The sequence below is a fragment of the Botryllus schlosseri genome, chromosome 8 (genome assembly GCF_051294905.1).
Source record: "Botryllus schlosseri isolate E-star chromosome 8, Bs_hap1, whole genome shotgun sequence".
In the NCBI taxonomy this organism is placed as follows: Eukaryota; Metazoa; Chordata; class Ascidiacea; order Stolidobranchia; family Styelidae; genus Botryllus; species Botryllus schlosseri.
The window spans coordinates 7,673,640-7,698,890 of record NC_137243.1 but is presented as its reverse complement, the minus strand read 5'-3'; the positions used below and the strand labels follow the sequence as shown (position 1 = coordinate 7,698,890).

At 39.6% G+C, this 25,251-nt stretch overlaps 1 protein-coding gene and 1 long non-coding RNA gene across 6 annotated transcripts in view; both read right to left on the bottom strand.

Moving 5' to 3' along the window:
• The window catches only part of LOC145444078 (receptor-type tyrosine-protein phosphatase S-like), a 59,744-nt gene that overhangs the window by 30,486 nt on the left and 4,007 nt on the right, over nucleotides 1–25,251 (bottom strand). The window contains exons 2-11 of one of the 2 annotated variants that reach the window (XM_080321993.1): nucleotides 11,808–12,011; nucleotides 10,779–11,009; nucleotides 10,204–10,398; nucleotides 7,709–7,930; nucleotides 7,428–7,646; nucleotides 6,949–7,065; nucleotides 6,769–6,882; nucleotides 6,553–6,706; nucleotides 5,860–6,096; nucleotides 2,884–2,956 (exon numbers count right to left, since the gene is read on the bottom strand). In XM_080321993.1, coding sequence (XP_080178119.1) covers nucleotides 2,884–2,956; nucleotides 5,860–6,096; nucleotides 6,553–6,706; nucleotides 6,769–6,882; nucleotides 6,949–7,065; nucleotides 7,428–7,646; nucleotides 7,709–7,930; nucleotides 10,204–10,398; nucleotides 10,779–11,009; nucleotides 11,808–12,011 — 1,766 coding nt within the window. The remainder of the gene's footprint in view (nucleotides 1–2,883; nucleotides 2,957–5,859; nucleotides 6,097–6,552; nucleotides 6,707–6,768; nucleotides 6,883–6,948; nucleotides 7,066–7,427; nucleotides 7,647–7,708; nucleotides 7,931–10,203; nucleotides 10,399–10,778; nucleotides 11,010–11,807; nucleotides 12,012–25,251) is intronic. The other variant, XM_080321994.1, reaches the window with a different exon arrangement.
• LOC145444102 (uncharacterized) lies at nucleotides 18,193–19,873 on the bottom strand. Of its 4 annotated transcripts, none has more exons than XR_013916608.1 (3): nucleotides 19,617–19,873; nucleotides 18,581–19,132; nucleotides 18,193–18,386 (listed from the first exon to the last, which is right to left on the bottom strand). It is a non-coding gene; the product is annotated as an uncharacterized LOC145444102 (long non-coding RNA). The 4 variants fall into 4 exon arrangements; XR_013916609.1 differs by lacking the exon at nucleotides 19,617–19,873 and adding an exon at nucleotides 19,193–19,491; XR_013916607.1 differs by lacking the exon at nucleotides 19,617–19,873 and having other exon boundaries at nucleotides 18,581–18,802; nucleotides 18,857–19,476.

Genomic DNA, 25,251 nt, shown 5'->3' with positions numbered 1-25,251 from the left:
GATCAGGAGAGGACATTTTGCACAGGCTGCAAAAGTTACTGCAGCAGACGAGAAAACATGTGATTTTTATATTTACACAGCTAATTTCATTGGGTCAAGCAAAAAAGGAGGACAAATTGACAATAAGGAGAAAATTTGGGCGAAGGAAGGACATTTCTGCAAAAAGGTGGACTAATCTTCCTAAAGGAGGACCAGGGATATCGAAAACTCCTAGTTCTAGATATCCTTGACGAGGACGTATGGTATGGCAACTGGTAGGTGGTAGCAGTGCCTTACCATACTAGCACGTCATGAGCTTCTGTTGTGATTCCCAAATAATCCTTTGTATATTTTACGTTCCGTCTTCGATGATTAGCCAACCTACATCACTGACGTGTGACACAAAGAAATTGGGGATAACATTTATGCAGCAGGGATGTTCAAATGGATTATTGCAGTTAAAATAACTATAATAAAAACGCCGGCAAATTTTCACAAATCAAAAATAAAATATGATCTGAGAGGTTAGGCAGCTGGCAAAAGTCAAAGAAGGAATTTCTAGAACCTCTAGAAATACCTGAGTAAAAGTATGGAAAAAGTATTAAATATGGTATGGAAAATTGTAAGAATAGACAGTATGGTATAGAAATTCTCCATTCCATACCACACCATGCCCTCAAGGCGCCGACTTTTATTTTTTTACGAGGTGGCGAAGTCTTGTGACATCATAATTGTTACATATCGATGACGTCATCGTCGCACGAAAACACACTTTACTACATGCCGCTGGCGTACGTGCAGAATTGAACCATTCGCGTGACGTTTTAGGCTTAGGGTGAAGATAATAAAGTTGGATTAGCAGTATAGTCGATTAGCGCGTTCGTCAGGATTTATCAATCCAGGATTAAGTAAGCTGGTTGATCGCGGCGCATAAAGTTAGTGTTAATTGCATTTTTTTAGCTGTACCCTACGAATTTGACACGACTTTCATTTTGCGATGATGATAATTCTACCTATTACAGTGGCTGTATCGGCATTTACAGGCTGCTGTTTCATTATGGAGATTGTGGGATCTCTAGTTTCATTCAACAACTAGTAGCCTATATGTATAACACATATTCGCATTATGATGCAACAGATTGAAAACTCGGGTCACCAGGACTAAACACCGCGCGTAACCTTCTCGAACTTCATGCGTTGTGATTAGCAGTATTTAATCACATGATTAGCATTCTTCTGGATCAGCTAACTTTATTATCTCCGCCCTTAATATCGGCCATGCACTCATTAATATCAAACCATGCAGTCGGTTATTAAATGGAATCTTAAAACGGTACGATCATTCGAAAGTGTAACTGCGGCCTGCGCTACCGACGGAATGCTACTGCACGCTAATAATGAAAGGAACACTGAAAAATGACTTTATGCGACAATTTCGGAGTACGAATGTATCCAGTCGATAACAAGTAATATGGATGATCGTTGATGACAAATGAGAAAGCGTGTATTCTAATCAGAATCATGAATTCCAATTTGCAGGCACACACCCTCCAATTTCGCGCTCCTATTACCAAGGCTATTACGAAGCTAGCTAGCTCATGAATGGTTTTGTAAATGAATATGGGCTCACATATTTTAGATTTCAGAAAAACAGAACGTCTGTTTGGGCGCCTGGTCAGGATAGGAGATCTAGGGTGGTGCTTCTCAGTGCACCCTAGGCGCGTAGCCAGTCGAAAAATTAGGCGGACTTGGATTTTTTTTCAAATTTACCAATATGACATCAATTCAATTCGGGTCAGGTACATGTGTAAATGGCGATCATATAATCTCTTCGTATTGACGATCATAGGCATATGATAAGTGTGCCAAAGAGTCCGGGAGTGTTGATAGCGAGTACCCGATATCTGGTGAACAATTAAATACACGCGCGTATTACGCAGTCTCGGCGACAGTTTCCGGAATTCTGAACTTGATGGCACCGCTTTCAAACCTTAGTCGTCTTTCAGAACTCGAGCCATGATACACATCTTCTGATCGCTACTTTCAAGTATTAGCAGGAATCAATTACGCACGTTAAAGTCTGTTTGCAACGACTCGATGTTACTCAGTTTCGCGATGTCGCTTTTCAACAAATATGACATAAAACAATCACTACTTAGCGTAAACTCGACCGCATTGTCTCAAAACCAGCGAGAGATAAAAGCCAAGGCATGTTATGCCCGAGACGCAATAGTTAGGCCAGCAATGATAGCTTTCGGACCAGGCCTATTGCAGATGCTATCGTGTAAGCCAGCTATCGTGCACACCATAGGGCAAAGCCGCCAATGCAGATGCGATTGCGCAGGAAAGCGATGATATAGTGTGAACTGGGCCTATTGCAGATGCGATTGTTCAAGCCTGCAGAAGCAGGCTAGCTCGATACGCGATAAATCAGGGTAGCGACGATTGCCACGCGCACGAGAATGAATGACCTAATTTAGCGACCATCTCAGCGGGAGATAATCCCAGACTTTTCTCCCTAATTGACAACACGTTTCTCGCAAATCAGCCGCGCGAAACACCGATAACCCAATTATTGAATTGCAACTGACTATTCGAGTTCTAATTATCATTTCAAAATGACGGGGTTTCGTGTTTCAAATAGGGAATTTCGACCGCCGAAACCCCCGTGGCTACGAGCCTGGCACACGCGCGTATCGTGATCGAAGACGTCTCTAACGAGGTCGCATCCATTCGCCTGATTAATAATTACTGGTCACAAATCACTTAGGCGTTTGAGAATTTGGACGAGGTGGCCGCCACTTCGTAAATATGGTCACGAGGTGGCGCAGCGCGTAAGTCGGCGCCTATGCCTGAATGGAATATTGAATCATAATTTTTATTTTATGCAAGCAAATTACAAACCTGAATGAGAGTTTTAGAAGCAGGATCTAATTCAGAAATTCGAAGCCAATTCCCTGCCCGTGTGTTTCCAATCCTGAACATTAAAAATCGGCAGCCTTGAATGAAGTTTGTCAGAGAAAAACAAATCAAGTTTCAATGTACTACACGACATGCAAAACGGTCCATATTTGATGTGATTTTTCTTTGAAGATACATCTTGTGTTCTAACACAAGTAAATGATTCATGACATAAATCTTATAAAAGGTGCTACAAGGTGAAGGCAGCTCCAAACAGCCACATTTATTGTTGCATGTTACAGAGAAATCAGTTTTCTTCTTTTATTAGCATAAAACTGAAATGAATAATTATGAACCCGGTATCTGTGAAACTGAAAACTCACACATATTGTACCCATACCCAAGAGACATGCGGTTGCAAAATTATAGAAACCTATAGTATGTGCCTAGACCAGGGGTTCTTAAAGGGTGGGCCACAGGACTAATTTTGAGGTGGGCTACAGAGCTTTTTTGAAAATTGTAGAATTAGTGAATAAAGTTTAGTTATATTTGTGATGTTTATATATTCAAAAATATATTCATATCATCGAATGATAGCTTTTCATCCAACTCTGATGAGATGTGGTGACTTACAATGTACAAGTCGAAAATAAGAGAGAATCGGCGGATTTCGTCCCCGGGCCATGACAACCCACGGCCAACAGCAACGAAAATAATTTCGATTACATATGGATTATAAATGGCGATTAGTGCTGAAGCAACCAAGTAATACGGCAGTGTCATACGTCGTATGCCCTTGAAAAGGGTGTGCATTAAACTACGACTGAAGTGCATTTGATGAAGATTTTTGGTACTTTGGCAGGTCGTAACAATTACAATTTATTATCATCAGCAATTATTGACTTCCTGTGGAAGTATACGGCACCACCGCAACGAATCGTAATGCATTGAGGATTTAGCGCAGCACATTAATCTTTGTTCAGCCTAGAAGTCATTGTACATAATGTAAGAGTATGAATTGATTGTAACATTGGATTCAAGTTCTGACATCGCAACTTCAATAGGAACAAGTCATGCTATGTACATTGTATAATGTACACCTAGCATATTAAAAAAATTCGTTCCCCACTTCTCTGTAGTACCTCATTCACCAAAGAATTGTTTGAAGCGGGCCCAAAATGGGTATATCATTCCCCGTCATAGTGGAACTAAAACCGCAATCACACGGTGGATGATTCTGGGACTGGATCATTGGGTTTCGCGTCGGGAGTGGAACAGCAAAAGTACACACGAGTTATACGATCTTCCAGGGCCATAACTGTTGCACCCAAGACCCTGAATTGGGAGAGCTCGAAGGGGCTCAAAATCATTTCGTTGGTTGTTTGTTGGAGATTTATTCATCGTGAAAATTTTCGTGCGCTTCAAGCGATTTCATGTCCCTACAGGCCTACATTAAGCTATGATCCCTACAGGCCTGCCTACATTAAGCTTTGATTAGTAAGAGAAAACTTGCACATTTCAGAGAAATGGGCATATCGGCGGCAGCAATAGCACACATTCAACATGACTATGACTATAGCTAGGATAAGGTGGGCCGCAGAACATTTTCAAACCCGAAAATGGGCCACGGCCAAGAGAAGACTGAGAACCTCCGGTCTAGACAGTCGATAGACTTCATTTCATCTTAAGTATACAATTTATTCTAATACACAATACATTCTGAGCCTCAAATAATTTGATATCAATATTGATAAAGGTAAATGTCCTTCTATTCCAGGGGTCAGTAACCAATGGCTTTTTTGGGGATAGGTTACAGCTCTTTGACAAATTATTCATTTTGTAGTTAATTCATCAATATTGCAGCAACTTAGTAAATTTTCATAGCACCCAGAATAAATATCCTCGTGTCAGCATAAATTTGTCTTTGAGGAGTTAAGACAGTGGTATTCAAGAGTTAGGGGCTGGCCCCTCTTATTAAAATCCTCAAATTTAAGTTGCTGTTGTGCCGGCGAGCAATATCACTTGCGAATTCGATACACTTAACATAGTGCGCCTCGAAATCATGGATTGCACGATATGTTGATTGGTGAAAGAGCAGAAATGGCGACGCCTGTAGGACTAGGACAGTACAGTTTTCAAATAAACATCCTCTTTCTGGTCTATGGCGAGAAGTGAATTGCCTTGAAAGTGACATTCACAATTCGAAATTGAAATTACAAAGAACGTCACAGCCGTCCAGGTTCCTGATTGGTAAAGCGCTTACTAGTACCACCGTTAAAATGTAAGCGTGTAGCGCAACTTTATGTTACCGCTGAATACTTCGAAAAAATTGAGAGGTCGATCAATATTCAGATGATCTGAATTACAATTGCATTCGATATATATCAGTTAATATAAATTCGAAGCTATTAACGGCGAATTGCGTTCTCACATGTCATGCTCTGTCCCTTACCTCTCCTTTCACACCAATTGCGTGATTCTGGGAGCATAAATGTTCAACATCTAGTAATTCATGAACATCGATATAAAATACCAATCAACTAGACTACAAAGCTATCAGTAATACCATACAACACCAAAAGACGCATCAACTGTAATTAGTATAGATGGACTTTTACTGTTATCTACATCTGTTGGAAATCTAATTGTTATTTGTCTCAAGCTTATACACTCACTGAAATACAATGAAAAAGATTTAGCTTGCAAAAGATCCATGTCCATTACTCAATATCGCGCACACGACATATCTCATGTAGCATTGTAGTAAATTCGAATTAGTGCTGTAATGACGTCACAAATTTTCAATCGTGACATAACAGATGATTAAATTTGATGGCATTTTTGGGAGTTACAATGAAAATACGGGGTCAATATGGCTCCTCGGACGAAAAAGGTTCCTGACCCCTGTTCTACTCTATGAAGCGAGTTCTTAATGAAATCATAATAGTAGGTAGCCTAATAATTGCAACTCACACTTACCTTTCCCCCTTCACATACATGGAATATGTCATAGAATGACTAGCATCATGATCAAATCCCCGCCACAAAACATTCAGGACGTGTCCGTTGCATTCATCGCTGGTGACATTTACAAGACTGATACTGCCAGGTACGCGTTTACATGTTGTCATATCTTCCTCTCTTCCGACCAATGATGCTTCTACGCTCAGGTATGTTTCATACTTCAGCATTGACTCCGATAAATTGTAAATAATCCTGAAAATACATGTTAGATCAGGAAGCTTTCTGCTTCCAGGATCCATATAGTGAGTGTTATGGAATGCTTACAACACCGAAGTACACATTTGATCAAACAAGCAGTATGCAATATATCTAGGATTTCTCATATAATTCTTTATTATTTCTACTTTGGTACCAAATTTTCTTTCTTCTTTTCAAGTGTTGAACAAGATCCCATTCGTTTCTTTTTGCACTTGAATTTAGAATCACCACATTATTTTCTATTATCTGGTTTCCCACATATCACCTTTCCGGTGGGCGGCATATTATGTATGTATGTATGCATGTTTGTAACAAACCACTGCCGTCACAACTTTCGGGACATTGCGCGTTTCTAAATTCTATTAATACCACATATCGTCCTATCGCCAATACGGTTGATGACAGCTCCTGCATTATTTCAACCCGAACAAGAGTATGTTGGCCCCGTACTTATGTTCCCCGTCTCCCGGGTTCAAGGTCACATTCCTCTCTTCCTTGCCATTCACCAGTAAACGGAAAATTGCTGCGTCATTGTCTGCATTGTTTTCGAGTGATAGTTTATATGTTTCCTTAGTTGTATTCTTAATCCCAATAGTAAAAGGCCCTGCGATGAAAATATCACTGTAACCCAGAAGAAGATATCATATTTCATGCGATCCATGTTACCTTTTTCGCAATACCTTCCGAAATACATATCTTCACATGTGCAGCGAAATGAGCAGCCAAGTGGGGTACATTGACCATTACCGGAACAGTTTTTAGAATCATCGCATGGGTTGCCTTCAAGTTATGAAATCACGGGTGAATATATCACTATCCAACATTCATAAATAATGCCAAACATACTTCCCTGCTGTGATTTTTCACATATGAAACGATGTTTCAAATCACATGGCGATTTCACTAATGTCTTTGTCCGAATTAAGGTCACACATGTTCTTCTGTTTTGAGACAAACTAACATCTGTAGAATATGCTTTGAAGGTTTAGTTATGTGAAGTATGTTAGAGAGTTCAAGAGCTCTGATTCAACAAATCAATCGCAGTATTCCACATGATAATGTCAAAATGGGCGGAGTAGACCTGCACTTCTACGCCTACAACCAGGCTGCAAGTTGGTGCAAAATACTCAAGTAGTGTCAGGGATTTGGACCTGATGTGAATATAAGTCATAGTGACTCAAGATGTCATGCGAAAGATTTTGGGCTATGTTGAAAAACTGTAACACGATATAATAATTTATAGTATTATCATAAGACTCCGTTAATGCTGACACTGAAACTTGACTAGCACTAGATCAAATTCATAAAATCTAGTCAACAAATACCTTCTATCAAGGTTTCATCATTCCAAAATCCCTTCTCCTCCACATAGGCACCTACTAATCGTGGTAATTGGTCGGGCAATATCCAATCATATGTTTTTGGCATCGCAAGAACTGCGCTTTCTCCGAGCACATCTTTACAATGTTTCTTGGCATTGTCTTCCGATCTGGTCTCAAGTCCAGAAAACCAATATTGACAATACCCATGTGTACTAGTGATTGCTGGAGATAAAACTCAATCACATGTTATCGGATTCTTCAGAGGAAGTCATATTTCGACTTACGTTCACAGAGTACTGCATCGGCAGGACGCCATTGCCAATTTCCATTTTGCGAATTACATGCTACAGGTTTTTTGTTTTTACGGTCAGGAAACTCATACCCTTTCTCACAACCAATGTAGCAAGCACTCCGGGATTTACAATATTCCAATAATTTAGGTGTCTTTTGCTTGTGTTTATCGCGTGGAGTACCAAAGCTCGTCTCTGGTATCGCTTTACAGACTCCTGAAAATACCACAAACTTGTAAAGTTGTATCGAATCAACTTTATAAGTCTCTCTGCCTAACGTCATTTATGTGAAGACGAAATCGTGATGCTACTCTATGCAACAACACAGCATACATATCCCGAATCAAAGTATCACATGATTATGATTAGCAATCAAGGAAATGTATGAGCAATACTCCATTTAACACATTGGACACAATGTCTTCAAGTACAGACCAAATACAATTCAATCAGTGGTTATTATATACATATATATATATATATCTGCTCAGTGCTCAATCAGTACAATCAGGCACAGATTGGCTAAGCCTCAGCTGTGACAGCGTAAATCATCATCAACGGCTCAGAATTTGAAATAATTTAATCGAATGCTATTGTCGCACTGATTCCGAATATCTAAATACTGGTATTAATAATGTCAGAACACCAGAATCCCCTAAAAATCGCCAAGGAATTTGAAATTTGGCATTATTATCTACACCAGTGGTTCCCAACGTGGGCGATATTGCCCCCCAGGGGGCGATTTGGCGGTCTAGGGGGGCGAAAATGACGTTGGAGGTGATAGGGGGGCGAAAATGGACAAAGGAGGCGACAGGGGGCGAAAATAGCGAAGGGGGCGATGACGCGTCAAAACGGATGACCTTTTTTTTTCAGGCAACCCACGGAAATTTAGTTGCAAAAGTATCAAATTTGACGACATCGAGCCGAAAAGTTGACCTTTTTTTTGTCAACCCGCCGGTGATTACAGTTTGTATGCCCATTTATCGGTACCCAAAATTTGGGGGGCGATGATCGGCGTTGAGCTTGGAAAGGGGGCAATGGGTCGAAAAAGGTTGGGAACCACTGATCTACACGGACAGCGCAGAGAAACAATTAGGTGGGTCACAGAGGGATTTTCTTCACCCACTGTTAGCTAACAATCTGACAATCCCAGCGCAGTTATACAATGAGTTATCGGCCTCGCAAAGCTACGGTGTAGTATGAATCGTGAAGTTGCGACGGCCAGCATGTATTGCAAAGGTCGCACATTCCTTTACTGATATATATGTCATGTATTTTCCAGCAATACCTAGGCGAAGGTGGATGTCTGATTCGAAAGACTACTCCAAGTCATTTTGACACCTTCCTATCTTTTCATTGTAACGCAAATTTTGTGGTGTATTGAACTGATGAAATTGCTAATAAATTGAGCCGAACCTGTACCTTCAATTGTGGATATGTCTAGAAACTTCTTGCGCGTGAAGTGTGTGAAGAGTGCTTATGTGATAAGCAGGGCGATTTTTTTAACACGTCAAAAAAGGTCGAAATTGTAGCGTTGGGCCAAAAAACTGACAAAATGTTTACAAAGTTAAATTTTTTTTTTGCAACCTCCATTCCATTTGTATGGTAGATGTTTGCACTGTCGGTGAACTTATCATTGGACCTTTTACAGCTGGTAGCCTACTTTATAGGCATACCGTTGTAGACCGCCTATTGTCTGTTCATTGTGATTCATAAACGGTCAAATGAAGCAAATAGCTTTACATCGTGTTATGCTCAAAGTACCGCAATATCCTAACTGAAGCAAGACTGTGTGGGGATTAGTTCTTATATCAAGAAGCTCATGATGAAAAATTGAGACGTAGACAACATTGTCGGAATGAAGCAACACGGTTTGTCACCAGCATTGTTGCCAGCCAACAACTGCTGCTGTTGAACGTTCTTTCTCCAATCTTGGCAAGCTACTTAGTAAGGACAAACACTTTCTACCCGAGAATGTAGGAAAGTATCATTCGTTGTACGACAACAAATTTTGATTATTTCTGCCATAATGCCTGATGTAACTACTAACACCTAATTTACATTCACGAGGGAAAAATTGTGTCAAAAGTAAGTATTTTAAGGTAAAAAAAATTGCCCCATTGATAAGAAACAAGTTGCTAACTGAATCAACTACCATTTTGGGTATATATATATTTGTAAATCTGACTTTAAAAGGTTAGTGCCTCACCAACCATGAACCTCACCGCATGTCTCTACGCTCAACACATAAAGAGACAATGTGATGCAATAAGTAGATCGGAGGATGTCGAAATGACAATGTGCTGTCTATCAATGTAACATCCACATTCCACATTGGTTCTTGATAAGCTATTACACAAAACTGTTGGATGTTGGATCAATAGTTATTAAATCAAGCTTAATGACAACATGGGGGCAAGTGACAATACTATAGGTTCATTAGCCACAATTCGAAATCAGTGAAGAACAACTTGACAGAAAACACTTACGATTGCACATGGGTTTTGGCCACGACGCAGCCTTCTGGACTTCAGAATAAGTACAGGTGACATTTCGCTTAATCTCATTGTTATCAAATTTGAATCCGTTTGCACATCGTATTTGACATTGTGCGTTGACCGGTTTTTCTGGACAAAATCCCCTTTCGTAGATTCCCCTCAGAAACATTCTATTACACAAGATTTCTGCAAATAAATTAATTCAGACTGTATTTTGACTACTATGCATGCTCTTTTTGCACAATTCCGTATGCCATCCGCATCTTTATTGTCAAAATATTGGTGGATCGCTAGAACTATCATTAATTATATTACCTCAAATTTTGGACAACACTCAATGAGCTATCAAATGCCCAGCAGATAGCAGAATCAGGCATATTCTAAGCCAATGTTACTCAAAATATAGTAGAGCACCATTCCTTATTTATTTTACTATTATAAAAAAAGGGCAGAAGAACTACAGAAGAACAAGTCATACACATAGCAAGCAGCTGTTGCTCTTGAATAACATATAATAATACTCATTTTGAATACTAACAGGAATGAGCTTCATATAGGTATAATACCTTTACATAGTGGAGTTGGCATTCTGACTGAAAAAGGTGTTTTCCAGTATGCGGAGAGTTTATCTGATGAAAGCAAGCAGGTAACTGTGACTTTATCTTGTGTGGACCAGGGACGAGCAAATTTGAAATACAGTGGGCAAGATAATTCACACGTTCCATTTATTGAAAAAGTGCAGGCAGTCTCAACAACATGGCTTCTCGCAGGCTGTCGCAGGGACTTGCATGTTATGGCTGAAAATAAATGACCACAGATAATAAAATACATAACATAGCCTATTACAGCATAGGAGCCGCAGATTTTCCTGGGTTCAATCAAATAAAGCAGTGTAAATTGTGGGTGTGACAAATCATGTGTACTGTGCTGAGGAATGAGTGCTAAAACATTGAATGCTAGAATATTTCTTAACGAGCATTAGTTTCATTAGCTTTATTGCATAAAATAACGGCATCTCTTTCCAGAATATCATAGCCAGAAACGTACTCCTTGTTACATTGTGAGAATGTCTCACCATGGCCTGGTCTAGTGTTATATAGCAAGGATATGCCAAATTCATATAAATGCAGGGTAGGTGCATACCTCATGATCATATAGGTTCAAGTAGCTAAATGCAGAATTTATTAATTTGAGCTTAATCACACAAATACTGGGGTTAATGAACACTGCACAATAACATGTTAGTTACATTCAGTCACAGAGTCCACGTCAACAGTTCACGTTCTATTTGATCTACGGATGGATAAGGATTGAGTAATAGCTGCTTTGAATTGGACTGCAACATCTGCACTCTATCTAATCACCATTTTACAACATAATAAATTCACTGTTACTTTCAATGCTATCGTGAGCTGTTGATCTAAGTCACTTTACAATTAATACATTGTTTTAATTGCAAAGTATCTACAATAAGCTAATTCCTGTTGATTTGACATGATCGTTTGATTCAATATTTGAAAGGGCTACTCGGAGAGACCTGGCTCTAATCAGTGATGGAAAATTATTGACCGGTTAGGAAATAGTTATTATCTCACCTTGACAACTAGGGACACTGTCAAAGTCCCATTTTGCGAGTCCGTCTGAGGTTGCAATGCAGGAAGCTCTCCGTTGCCTTGAAGTTGAATCTATTCTGTAACCGTCCTTACATGCGAGTTGGCACGCTCCGCCAACAACATTTTCTCCGCATTGTCTGGTATGGTAGTTTTTATCCGCAGGTATACCCCTAGAGTTGCACTTTGCTGTCAATGTAACCATATACAATGAGAAATTCTTAATCCATATTGCTCTCTGCATAACATCTTCTCAAAAAGATATCATTGGAGAGCAGCACCACAATCAGATATTTTCATCGGTATCCAACTTACACCTTACAGCGGGGCAGTGACCGGACAAGTGTGAGCTGCAGACTGCTGATTTTAGATGGGTACCGGTCTGACACTAAAAATTAGGGTTCCAGTCGGTTTCACATTCATAACACGGTAACAGGTGAGATAGTGTTTTATGGGAAGAGGATCAGACAAATGAGACAAAAACTATTCATTAGAGAAAGAGAGAGAGTGAGAGAGAATTTATTCAGTTCCATGAACATTGAAAATACATAAAGAGATTAATAGATAGCACAGTATATATAATTCAATTCAGAACCAGGCTGTAGCAAAGGGATCGGGAGATCATCAAGTCTGCTACAGCCTGAAAACATAATAAAACATATTGTGAGGAATTACCGATAGGTTGAAGTTATGATTGACGGACAAAATCACAATCAGAAATGGTGTTCCAGGAAAAATGATAATCTGTGCCCGAGAAACCATTTTGTGAGGGTGTTTTTATCAACAAATGTTAGGTTTGATCAACGCGCACATTTACTTGTCTATCCCAACTTCTACAAAAGTGTTACTTTTTATTCTATCATTGTTTCGAAAACTTATGCTCTGTGCTGTAGTACATCAGAAAGTGCTATGTATAATTCGGTTTTGCTTTTCATGATAAGGGCATGCTGTGGATGTGGATTCCTCTAAATGCTTTTGCTGATGTGTGTGGGCCTTTGGTAATAACTAGGGCATGTTTTTGATGCAGTCAAATCAGTGGAAAGTTGCATTTACGGACAAGTTCCTTGAAATTATCAGGTATGAGATATTCCGATCGATCCGTATGCAAGGCACTGCAGTGAAACTCAATGTTGGCGACATCAACAAAATCAATGGCCTGAAAAAAATGACACAGTGAAAATATAATTTTGGCGGTCTAGCCTGAATGTACGTCAAATCAGAAAGGACCACAAATTTAAACGACAGTGAAATTATCAAGCGATCTATTTACATATAGTGCTAAATATTTCCAGTAAAAAGTTAGTTGCATGAAAAATCGAAAAAAGGCTTCCGCAGTGAAAATGAGTATCGAAACTATAATTCTCGTCGATAAATTTACTTTCAGTAGCCAGTAGCGTATAATTTCAGTACTCGAAAAAATCGTCTTTTACTACTCGACTCGAATCATTAAAATTATTACTCGATTCAGATTCAAGTACCGTAAACCAGGGTAACTTTGAACAATTTTCAACAATTCGCTATATATCTTGGAAAGGCTAGGGTGTAGGGGAGGCAAGTTTTGTGTTTTTCAGGGGTAAGGGAGCAAAGATTAGAATTAACTACTCCAAAATCTTCATGGTCATAAATAAGTACCTAGGTCACTAATAGACACTCGCGCGTGGCAATTCTCGCCAATTCATCGCGTCAACGATAGGCCCAAACAATCGCATATGCAATTTATACATATACTAGAGGCCATGTGCGCAATATATAATCGCTTGCGTAATCAGTCGCATCTCCGACAGACCTGTTGCGCATGACATAGCCGTTAGCCTAGGCGCAATCGCATCGGTAACAGGCATCTTGCGCAAGACGTCGGTTCGTTGGTCTAAACTAGGCTTACCATACGTCCTCTTTTAAGAGGATTTGTCCTCTTTTTTGACTTTTTTGAAAGTGTCCTCGGAGGACGCCCTTTTGTCCTCTTTTTTGAGATTTTGTCCTCTTTTTTGAAAATTTAGGTCAGATTTAGAGGAAATTGCGAGTGATATGCCGCAAATTAGCGCAGAAGTGAAGCTCCGGCGGGTATTTCGGAGGGAAAAGTGGTGATTTCAGATCTGAGCGAAAAGAAGACCGTTTTTTTTTTTTTTTTTTTTTTTTTAGTCATCCACCTAGCAATGTGGAGTGAAAAACGTGATTTTGAGCTCTGAGCGGAAGTGATGACCTTTTTTTTTTTTTTTTTTTTTTTTTTAGTCAACCGATCATGAAGCGGGTGAAATTTACTCCAGTTTTGCTTGTCTGAAATTTCTGAAAAAGTGTCCTCTTTTTTCATTTCCGAAATATGGTAAGCCTACCTAAACGAACTCGCCGCCGGCCTCGCAGGATTTGGCTGCTATCTACTATCGTTTAGAGACGATACCGTTAATTGTATAATGATTAGCAATCGCATCTGCAAAAGGTCTTCTCGTGCTCAAGATGTCGTGTCGCTAGCCTGCACTATCGCGCCGCCCGCCTCGCAGGCTTTGGCTGCTATCTACTATCGTTTGAAGACAATCCCGCTAATTGCATAATGATTAGCGATCGTTGTGTAATGATTGTTCAAAAGTGACATCGCAAAACAGAATGGCATCGTATACGAAATCGGAACTATTCAAGTGTACATGTACTGAAATGCAGGGTGCGTACTATACATGGGTACAGGCTTTTCCCCAGAATTTACATGCTATTTTAGGGGTGCTTATTATACATGGGGGCATACTATACTTGGAAAATTACGGTAGTTTTGGAGCGAATTTTAAATCTTAAATCGAAAAAAAGACGTCGAATACTTCAAAATCGAAACTGCTGACGCGGGCAAACGCACAAAATGATTTCGCAGGCCGTGTGTTTGAGACCCCTGACATAAAGCTTGGCATCACAATGGTTAATATTCGCAGCAATAAAACAGGCTATTCCTATTGATTCAACCGTCATCGCACAGTTTCTATCAATTTCTAAATGGGTAGTGCATTGCATCTAATCAATTCGTTTCATAAATAGCTTGTTCGTGGTACAGAACTTGAATATAGCTTTCAATACAACATCCATTGCAGCAGTATATTTATTAAACTCGAAGACTTTTCGGGTGCCTCTTTTCAAGAGTTATCGGCACACTAAAGGGATTTAAACAGATTTAAAAGCAAAACCAAAAAGACAAAGTATGACGCAACAATCAAAATCACAAACCATGAAATTCGCATTGTACCAATGGCAACAATAACAAACTATGAAGTATACGGACATACGGTACTATGGTTGCCAGTAAACTCGCCCCAAAGTAAATTCGGCCCAGGCAAATTCGGCCATTACATCAGTAAATTCGGCCCACCTAGAATATTGTATTAAAATGTATTAACAACCGTTAACATGAATTAATTACATAATTATACTATTATTAAGTGATTTGGATGTCAGGGTATGCGTAGATCGCGTAATCACGGGAGACAGCGCGGATATTCACGGGGACCGAATTTACCGACGGCCGAATTCACCGGTCAATTCACTGGTTACTCGGTCAATTCTGCCCTCGGAGAATTTTTTATAAAAATGTATTACCAACTATTAATGTGAATTAATTTCATAATTATATTATTATCAAGTGATTTGGAGAACAGGGTATGCGTATAAATATATATATGTATATATATATGCCGATGTTTACGGGGCCGAATTTACCGACAGCCGAATTTTATCGGTATATTCGGCCCTCGGAGAACATTGTGTGAAATTGTATTACGAAGTAATAATGTGTATTATATTACATAATTATAATATTATCAAGTGATTTGGAGGTTGGGGGTTAGGTTTAGGGTTAGGATTAGCGTTAGGGTTGGGATTAGGGTTAGGTTAGGGTTAGGATTAGGGTTAGGTTAGGATTAGGGTTAGGTTAGGATTAGGGTTAGGTTAGGTTTAGGGTTAGGTTAGGATTAGGGTTAGGTTAGGATTAGGGTTAGGTTAGGGTAAGGGTTCAGGTTAGATAATGGTATTGTAACTGTTATTGTTACTCTGGCCCTGGCCGAATTTACCGAGGGCCGAATTCACCGAGGGCTGAATTCACCGACAGCCGAAGTGACCGAGGGCCGAATTCGACGGGCCGAATTTACCTTGGGCCGAGTTTACTGGCAATCGAATAAAGCTATAAGTTTTGTTTACTACGGACCAAAGTCACTTTGCTACGGACTATAGGACGAGGTGTTGGCGCCCCAAGTGGTTTGTGAATGTCTCCCATTTACGGCACTATTTAGAGTGGCTTGCCGAACGTGGAATTTGTTAACATTGGTATCAATCGAAAGCTACCGCGGTATTTATTTCGTAAATATAAATTTCATTCTGCTCATCGCCCTGGAACACACCATAATCAGCCTCAATTTATGCATTGGGGCGGAGTTTTGGATTGTGACGTAACAATGCCATATGGAGCGAAGCCACGAGGAGTTTAATTTATCGCCCGATGGGGGGCCCAAGACCAAATCTAGAGGTCGTTTGCCTTTATCTGGAGATCGCGATGACTTTGGACGTAATGAGCTTCCTTTCCTAGGCCGTGAGTATGTTGGGCAAGCTGGATTTTTTTAGTAATCAGCTTATCAAGTTTTGAGTTTTGCCACGGAACATTTTCCAGTTGAAAATGAGGTCGCGACCGTGAAAGGTGGGAAATCACCGGGTGTGCAACCTGCTGGTGCATTTTATAGTAGCCTAATATAGTAGGCTTACCCAAAAATATATATAAATATAGAAAATATTGCTGTAGTCTAGGAGTGTGCACTGTGCGGCAGAGTTGGATCAATTACATTATTTCAGTTCGATTACAATTACAATTACTTTCATGAATGTTTCAATTACATTACAATTACAATTACTCCATGCTAAAAATATCAAATTACAATTACAATTACAATTACTCCTTGCATGCTTCAATTACATTACAATTACAATTACAATTGCTGCTGTTGAACATGTAATTTAATAATCATAAATTCAACCGTGCTCCTTGACAACCGTAGCGTCGTATTTAACAACAATTCAAGTCTAGTTCAGATATTGTAGTAATAAATGCGTTTATCTGCGTACATAGTATGCTATGTCAGATGTCATTGTGGCGTAATATAAGCGTGTTTTGAATGCTCGGTAATTATGGCTCACGTAATTGGAAATGTAAAATGTTATTTACCTAATTTCCTATGGGTTAGGATTAAGGATAGGGTGCAGTATGTCGTTGAAAAAGTATTATAATATATGCACGTGTTGGATTTGCGTCTATAGTATATAATTAAAGAAATAATATTATTTTTATCGAGGGACGTAGGAATTAGGATGAGGAGTGAAAACAAAACCGTGCTTTGTCAGATAAGACGTTTTATAATATCCAGTGGTCTGGTTAGTTAGCCAGACGAAATAACGATGCAGCATCGTGATCTGAAATCGTATTGTAGAATGCCAACCCACTGATAGATTATAGATAACTAACCTACGGATAGATGGGCAACACGTGATTCACGGTCGAGAGCCCAGATGCCGTCAGATTTGTTGTCGCTTCATTGTTTGGTGCAGACTGCAGATAGGATATAGGTCAATCACAGCAGGTTATTTAGTGATACAGTACACAGCCACTGGCGCGGCTATCATTGCATATTAATATCAGGAGGATATTTCATGAGCAAAATAAGTCATGATATTCACTCTATTATTAATTGGTTTCAATATTGACTTCGGCTGAGATTTCCTTGAACTATTTTGGTTTGTATAATCATTAGAGCGGCCATGTTTTGATATGTCAAAATTTGTCAAAATCGTAGTAGTACAAAAGTTGCCTATTTCTGAGCCAGAAACGTTTTTTGATGCTAAACTACTTCGTTAGGACAGCTATAGTTCCTACCAGAAATGAAGATCTAAGAAGTTGGCTACAATTTTAACATTATGTGGTCAAAAAAACGCCCTAATAATCAGAGATAGGTTTTAGTATGTATTGCTAAATAAAGAGAATATGTTTTCATAATCCAGTCATAATTGATATGGAATAATTATATTTCGAATTACTGACTGAGGATATCATGTGTGTGTAGGGCTTGGCACAATGATTCTCGAATCTGAACATAATATGATTGCGGTGGAGGATGCATCAACGAGTCACAACTGGAGCTATTTCACTTCAAAGTCAGCTGTCATAAAATAATCCAGTTTTTGGGCAACATAGTCTTCTTGCTTTGCATGTTGATACTGCCTAGCCATGCAAAGATTCCTCCTATGTAAAAAAGAGGTAAACCAACACTATGGCTGAAACCTTGACGTTGGTGTGTTGGCTTTTGTCCAATATCAGCTGGCAGTCCACTTCGCAATGGTGACATATCAGACTGACACATATATCCTCAGTATTTATTATTTTCAATATTTAATATTATATTATGTATATTATTCAATCGACTTTCGCTTGGGTATTGGGGATGCATCGTAGGGCTTTGCCGATCTTTTCTTTGCCTTTGATTGGGTGACATGATGGATGTCGTACGCTAGCTGTGAAATATCCGGATTTGTCCGTCTTCTCCCCATTTGTCTCTGCAATCACAATCCCAGTCAATAATCTAACGCAGGGGTGGGCAAACTACGGCCCGCGGGCCGCATGCTGCCCGCAACACCGTTCTGTGCGGCCCGCGAGAGTCTAAATAAACTTTTTAAAAATATTGATACAATGCGTACTAAAAATCGAATTAATGCAGGGGCTTGATCAACTTTTTCTTAGTGTATTTCACCTTGATAATTCTTAGACAGTGCATCTGAAGAGGCGCGCGCAGCTGAGCTCGACTGAAAAATGCCTCTAGCACATCTTGCGTGAACGTTCCAAGGGCCAACTTGGGCATTTCTTCGATGAGACGATCGCATAGACCCACCATATTCCGTGACGTGAAAATTAGGCCTTCCATTGTGGGTTTTGCCATCATTCGTTTCGGCTCACCACGACTTGAAGCATATTTCTAAATTACATGATGACCCGAAAATACCTCGAATAATAACTATGAGGAACTGACCTTCCAACTCAATAATCGATCCGCAAATTCACTCAGCCATGCAATTCTTTCATCGTCCAGGCTGCATATCGGATAACTAATGCGGCATGTGACGACATTGATTATTGAACCATCTGTTTTAGGTCATAAAATCAAGCCCCTTGTTATATAAGTGAAAATTCGTTACTCATACGTTTCCATCATCAGAACAAAATCAGATGTACCGGTTGCTCCCATCCCTTTCAAACAATTTCCAACTTTGTGACTCAATACACCCGTAGCCAAACTGACATTCATCTGGCATGAAAAACGGTCACATTTCAGCCCAGTGAATGATTGCAAGCGCATCATCTATACCAGTGCTTCTCAACCTATTTCAGTTCGCGTCCCACTTTCCATCCAAATTTCATTGCGTGGCCCACCACACACCCTTTCGCGACAAACGTTCAAACCACTACAGACAATAGAGCGAATAGCTGTGGGACTCATGCACTTTGGGACCAAAAACACATTTTCTCCGTAAGGCTGTAGTGAGTTTAGTCCGAAAGTGCACGAGCCCCGCAGGTCCGTCAATTACATGTTCCAGAATCATCATCCAAAATTGGAAGAAAACGTTGAAAATTTTGACATTTTTCGACTTGGTCTTCGTGGTAGAGAACAGATGTACAAATTGGGATCTATCATCGTTTCTTAAAATGTCTTCGCGGCCCAAGTGGGCCGCAGCCAACCGGTTGAAAAGCACTGATCTAGACCAGAGGTGTCAAACATATTTTTTGCCTACTTTAGATCGTGGATTTAAATTAACATGGGCCAATGTAAATCCGGACTGGTAAAGTGACAGGCTGTGCGACTCCACGACAAACAGTTTTTGGATATCCGTCCATAATATATCTTGCCCTCTCCCATTCATGTTCATGTATCGAGATCCCTCTGCTTTCGATGAATAGAGAGTTCCGTGTGGCTGTTAGGATATAAGAATATATCGGGTATGGAATTTCGGGACTGTTTTCACATGGTAGGCCTACTAACATTTCATTTTCATAAGTCAAGTAATACCCAAAATTTTCGTTGCGCCTCGCGCGCAGTAGATACGGCGTGACAAATATGTTTTAACGAAAAGTATCACTGAATATAATTTAAGATAGCGGGTTACGTTCACACAGCATCACAGTAAGTATACCCCCCCCCCCACCATAACATTTGATACTATCGTTTCGCAATCTAGCAGTAACATGGCATGTCCAAATCCGGAAAAGTGAACCTTTACTTTATTTAACGTTAGACTTAGACCTGTTCTAGCAGACCACCGTTGAAACTTTCTGGACAAACGACACATTATATATTACCGCTTTTTTTGTATTTTTCTTCAAATTACGGGCATTATTGTCATTGTTTCAGTTATTGTGTAAACATTTTGAAAACACACGAACTGCCATATTTTGAATTAACGTTTACTAATCGCGCCAAGTGTTGAAGCCGTATCCGACACAACTTGTCACCAATGCTCATTGACTAAACTAGGCGCCTTATAATATGGGGGAGGGCACCATGCCATGATATTCTCTAAAACGGGGTTTTCAAGTAAACAAAGAATTAGTAGCACATTCCATATCAATACTATCATTTACATCCCATGATATGGACGACTGCCTATTCTGTCAAAAATTGGCCCCGCCTGGGATGCATCAATATGAATCAAGCTCTTTACTCCTTCCTCATAGCTTTTGACAGTCCATGCGAACGAATTACGATAGTTTTCAAAACTACTTACTTGAGTAGCTTTAAAGTCAGTCAATTCTACTTCTACTCCAAGTAGTTTTAGGTTGCTTATGGAAGAAGTACTTCTACTCATACTTGAGTAGATTTTTTTCATCGCTACTTCTACTTCTACGTGAGTAGCTTTCTTGACTACTTTGACCACCTCTGGTAGTGCTCACCGTACTACAATATAATATGATCTAAAATTATCAGGTAAAGCTACCTTGAGGAGATGCTGAGGATCGGAGCATAGAAAAATTGGCCTTTCAGGAGCCTACGGATTTGGATCAGTAAAGAGTCCATCTAATGGAATCTTCTTTGTCCCAGCAATAACCTAGGCCTAATTTTCACGTCACGGAATATGGTGGGTCTATGCGATCGTCTCATCGAAGAAATGCCCAAGTTGGCCCTTGGAACGTTCACGCAAGATGTGCTAGAGGCATTTTTTGGAAATTTAGTAAGGTACTTAACAGTGTTGGGATCAAGTCACTACCTTCGAGTCATGAGTCATTGCACATTTTGACTCGAGTCAAGTCAAGTCAATCGATTTTCAAAAGTGACTCGAGTCAAGTCAAGTGACTCGTTGTTTGGCTGTGACTCGAGTCAAGTCAAGTCAAGTCGAGTCACGAATCAAGTCACAATTCAAGTCAAATTGAATTTTCGAAGTATCAGTGACGGTTCTAAGTCATTACATTTTGCTAGCTGTGTGAAAGACAGAATAATTTGCCATTTATCTTGCATCAAATAACTAATATAAAGCTTAATATGCACGCAAGAAGGCGTCTATCACGCACACGTAGAACCGCGAATAAAATACGCGACTAACTGTATAGCCATGCTACAGTCTGTTATAATATCAGACAATAGGATCGAATATGAAGCCTCGAGAAGTTGTAACAAATTGATATGAATTTGAATCATTCAAGAGGGTTGGTAAAAGTGATCACTGCGCAATGTTAGCACTGAGCCGTCCAAGAAACATAGATATGTTAATTGCTATTGTATTCTTATTCTTCATCTACTACTACTATACTACTACGACAACGTAAGCTGTGATCATTTCGTCTGTGGTCAATATATTTGTGATGCAATAATGGAGGATCGTTCAAACGTATTTTCAGTGAATGCCTGGTTACTCTCACAAGTGACACTGGCGTACCGCGAACAATACGAACATATGCACAAAATACACTGATTTGATTGATACCGTTAACTCGAGGACTTGAAATTGACTCGTAAATTTTGGTCCGAGTCACGAGTCAATCCGCATTTTTGAAGCGACATTTTTGCAAAGTGACTCAAGTCAAGTCATACGAAAAAGTGACTCGAGTCAATGACTCGAGTCATCCCAACACTGGTACTTAAACGTAATAAGGCGTTAGATTATTGACTGGATTGTGATTGCAGAGACAAATGGGGAGAAGACGGACAAATCCGGATATTCCACAGCTAGCGTACGACATCAATCATGTCACGCAATCAAAGGCAATGAAAAGATCGGCAAAGCCCTACGATGCATCCCCAATACCCAAGCGAAAGTCGATTGAATAATATATATAAGATAATATTAAATATTGAAAATAATAAATACTGAGGATATATGTGTCAGTTTGATATGTCACCATTGCGAAGTGGACTGCCAGCTGATATTGGACAAAAGCCAACACACCAACGTCAAGGTTTCAGCCATAGTGTTGGTTTACCTCTTTTTTACATAGGAGGAATCTTTGCATGGCTAGGCAGTATCAACATGCAAAGCAAGAAGACTATGTTGCCCAAAAACTGGATTATTTTATGACAGCTGACTTCGAAGTGAAATAGCTCCAGTTGTGACTCGTTGATGCATCCTCCACCGCAATCATATTATGTTCAGATTCGAGAATCATTGTGCCAAGCCCTACACACACATGATATCCTCAGTCAGTAATTCGAAATATAATTATTCCATATTAATTATGCCTGGATTATGAAAACATATTCTCTTTATTTAGCAATACATACTAAAACCTATCTCTGATTATTAGGGCGTTTTTTTGACCACATAATGTTAAAATTGTAGCCAACTTCTTATCTTCATTTCTAGGAACTATAGCTGTCCTAACGAAGTAGTTTAGCATCGAAAAACGTTTTTGGCTCAGAAATAGGCAACTTTTTACCACTACGATTTTGACAAATTTTGACATGTCAAAAAATGGCCGCTCTAATGATTATACAAACCAAAATAGTTCAAGGAAATCTCAGCCGAAGTCAATATTGAAACCAATTAATAATGGAGTGAATATCATGACTTATTTTGCTCATGAAATATCCTCCTGATATTAATGCAATGATAGCCGCGCCAGTGCCTGTGTACTGTATCACTAAATAACCCTATATCCTATCTGCACCAGACATCAATCTGGCCAATAACCTGCCGCTTCATGCTATGAAGCGACAACAAATCTGACGGCATCTGGGCTCTCGACCGTGAATCACGTGTTGCCCATCTATCCGTAGGTTAGTTATCTATAGATAGATGCGCAAGATGTGAGTCACGGATGAATGCACCGAGAAACATACTGCAGAGCCGGCTAAAAGCAGCAAACTTTGTAGTCCTAGAGCTGGCGATCCATGCGTCTAAATGTGAGGGATCTGGTCTTTATCGTAAGCTATTGATGTACTAATTCCGAAAATACAAAATAAAATCTCGCCAGGGCAATGTAACTGCTCCAAAATAGCCGTTTAAGGCCGACTGTTCTGAAAAGTGAGAGCGCTGCAGCAGCATGACCACAACAATTACCAATTACGCCCAGCGATTGTTCAGAACAATGCCTATTCCCAGACTTTCACGACTATTTTGGGATGGTACCATTGCCTGGAAATATACTTTTATTGCGGAATCCGTGCGACACTAGCTTTCGATTAGGACCATACATATCAAATTTCGACGCTTGGATCGCCAGCTATGGGAATATCAATTCTGCTGCTTTTAGCCGGCTCAGCAGTTCGCTTCTCGGCGTATTCAATCGTGAGTCACGTGTTGCGAATCCATCTGTTGGTCAGTAATCTAAAAATTGTATACAATGGCAGCCGAGGCCAGCATAGCGGTAAAAATAAAAAAAACTTCGCCCGCATGGGCGCAGTCAAGGGCTTCCGCGAATGGATCCACCAAATTCCTTGTCGACATTTAAAGAGAATGCATTATAAGTCAATTGTTTTGTGTTGTGCTTGTCAGGTCTCAATAGTAATTTAATGTAATTGAAATTGTAATTGAGCATAATTTTTGTCAAATTACAATTACAATTACACAAAATAAAAATGCTTCAATTACAATTACATTACAATTACATTGAAAAATGTAATTAAATACATTCAAATATAATTACAAATTACAATTGATCCAACTCTGCTGTGCGGCCTGTGAGAGCACGACTATCATATGAACCGTCATTTCAGCGCTGGTCATTTTCATGCTAGGAGGCACGACATAGACATGTCGTTGCGGGCAACATGCGACTTCGTGCGCTGCCGGAATGATTGGCCGCGATGAGACCTTGAAATGAAATAAGCGCCGAATGTTGGCCAAAACGTTGGACATGTCCGCAGTTCAACACACGTTTCCAACACAAAAAATGCCAACTATCTCGAAGTTTTACTCAGAGGTGGTCAAAGTAGTCAAGAAAGCTACTCAAGTAGAAGTAGAAGTAGCGACGAAAAAAATCTACTCAAGTACGAGTAGAAGTACTTCTTCCATGAGCAACCTAAAACTACTTGAAGTAGAAGTAGAATTGACTGACTTAAGTAAGTACTCAAGCAAGTAGTTGTGAAAAAGATCCTAATTCATTCACATGGATTATAAAAAGGTGCCAATTGAGCTATCCGAAAGGTGACGAACTTGATTCATATTGATGCATACCAGCAGGTATCCAATTTTCGATAGCATAAGCAGTCGTCCATATCATGGGATGAAAATGATAGTATTGATATGGAAATGCGATACTAATCCTCTGTTTACTCAAACAGCGCGTTTTAGAAAATATCATGGTATTGCGCACTCCCCCGTGTTATAAGGCCTGTAGTTTAGTCGAAGAGCAATACGGAGATGTTGTGTTGGATGCGGTGTAAACCCTTTCTTCGATTAGTAAACGTTAATAAAAAATATGTTGGACCGTAAAAATGATATATTGTGTAGCTTTATTTCTGGAAATTGAAGGCATTACCACAGTTGTTTTTTACTTCAAGTTGTACGTTATCCTGACAAAAGAACTGATATTAATTAGAAATCAAAATATATGGTACTGGGAATTGAAAGTGAAATCTAAATCTAAAAACGGAACATGTATTTAATGTCTTTAGTCTGGAAAGTTTCGAAGGCTGGTATGCTAAAACAGCTCTAAAACTAAAAAAGTCCGAGTCCACTTTATCAGATTAGGACACGCCATGGACATACTAGATAACGATATTGGAAGTAAATGCTAGATTGCGAAACATCAGTTTCAAACGTTATGATAAGCCATATATACTGTGGCGAAGGGCGACAATGCGGTGTGAACGGAACCACGCCAACCCTCTACCTAAATTATATTCATTATTCACCGATACTTTCGTGATATCACACTGGATACTCCGCATTCACTACGCGCGAAGCGCGACGAAAATTCTGGGCTTAACTCTCAACT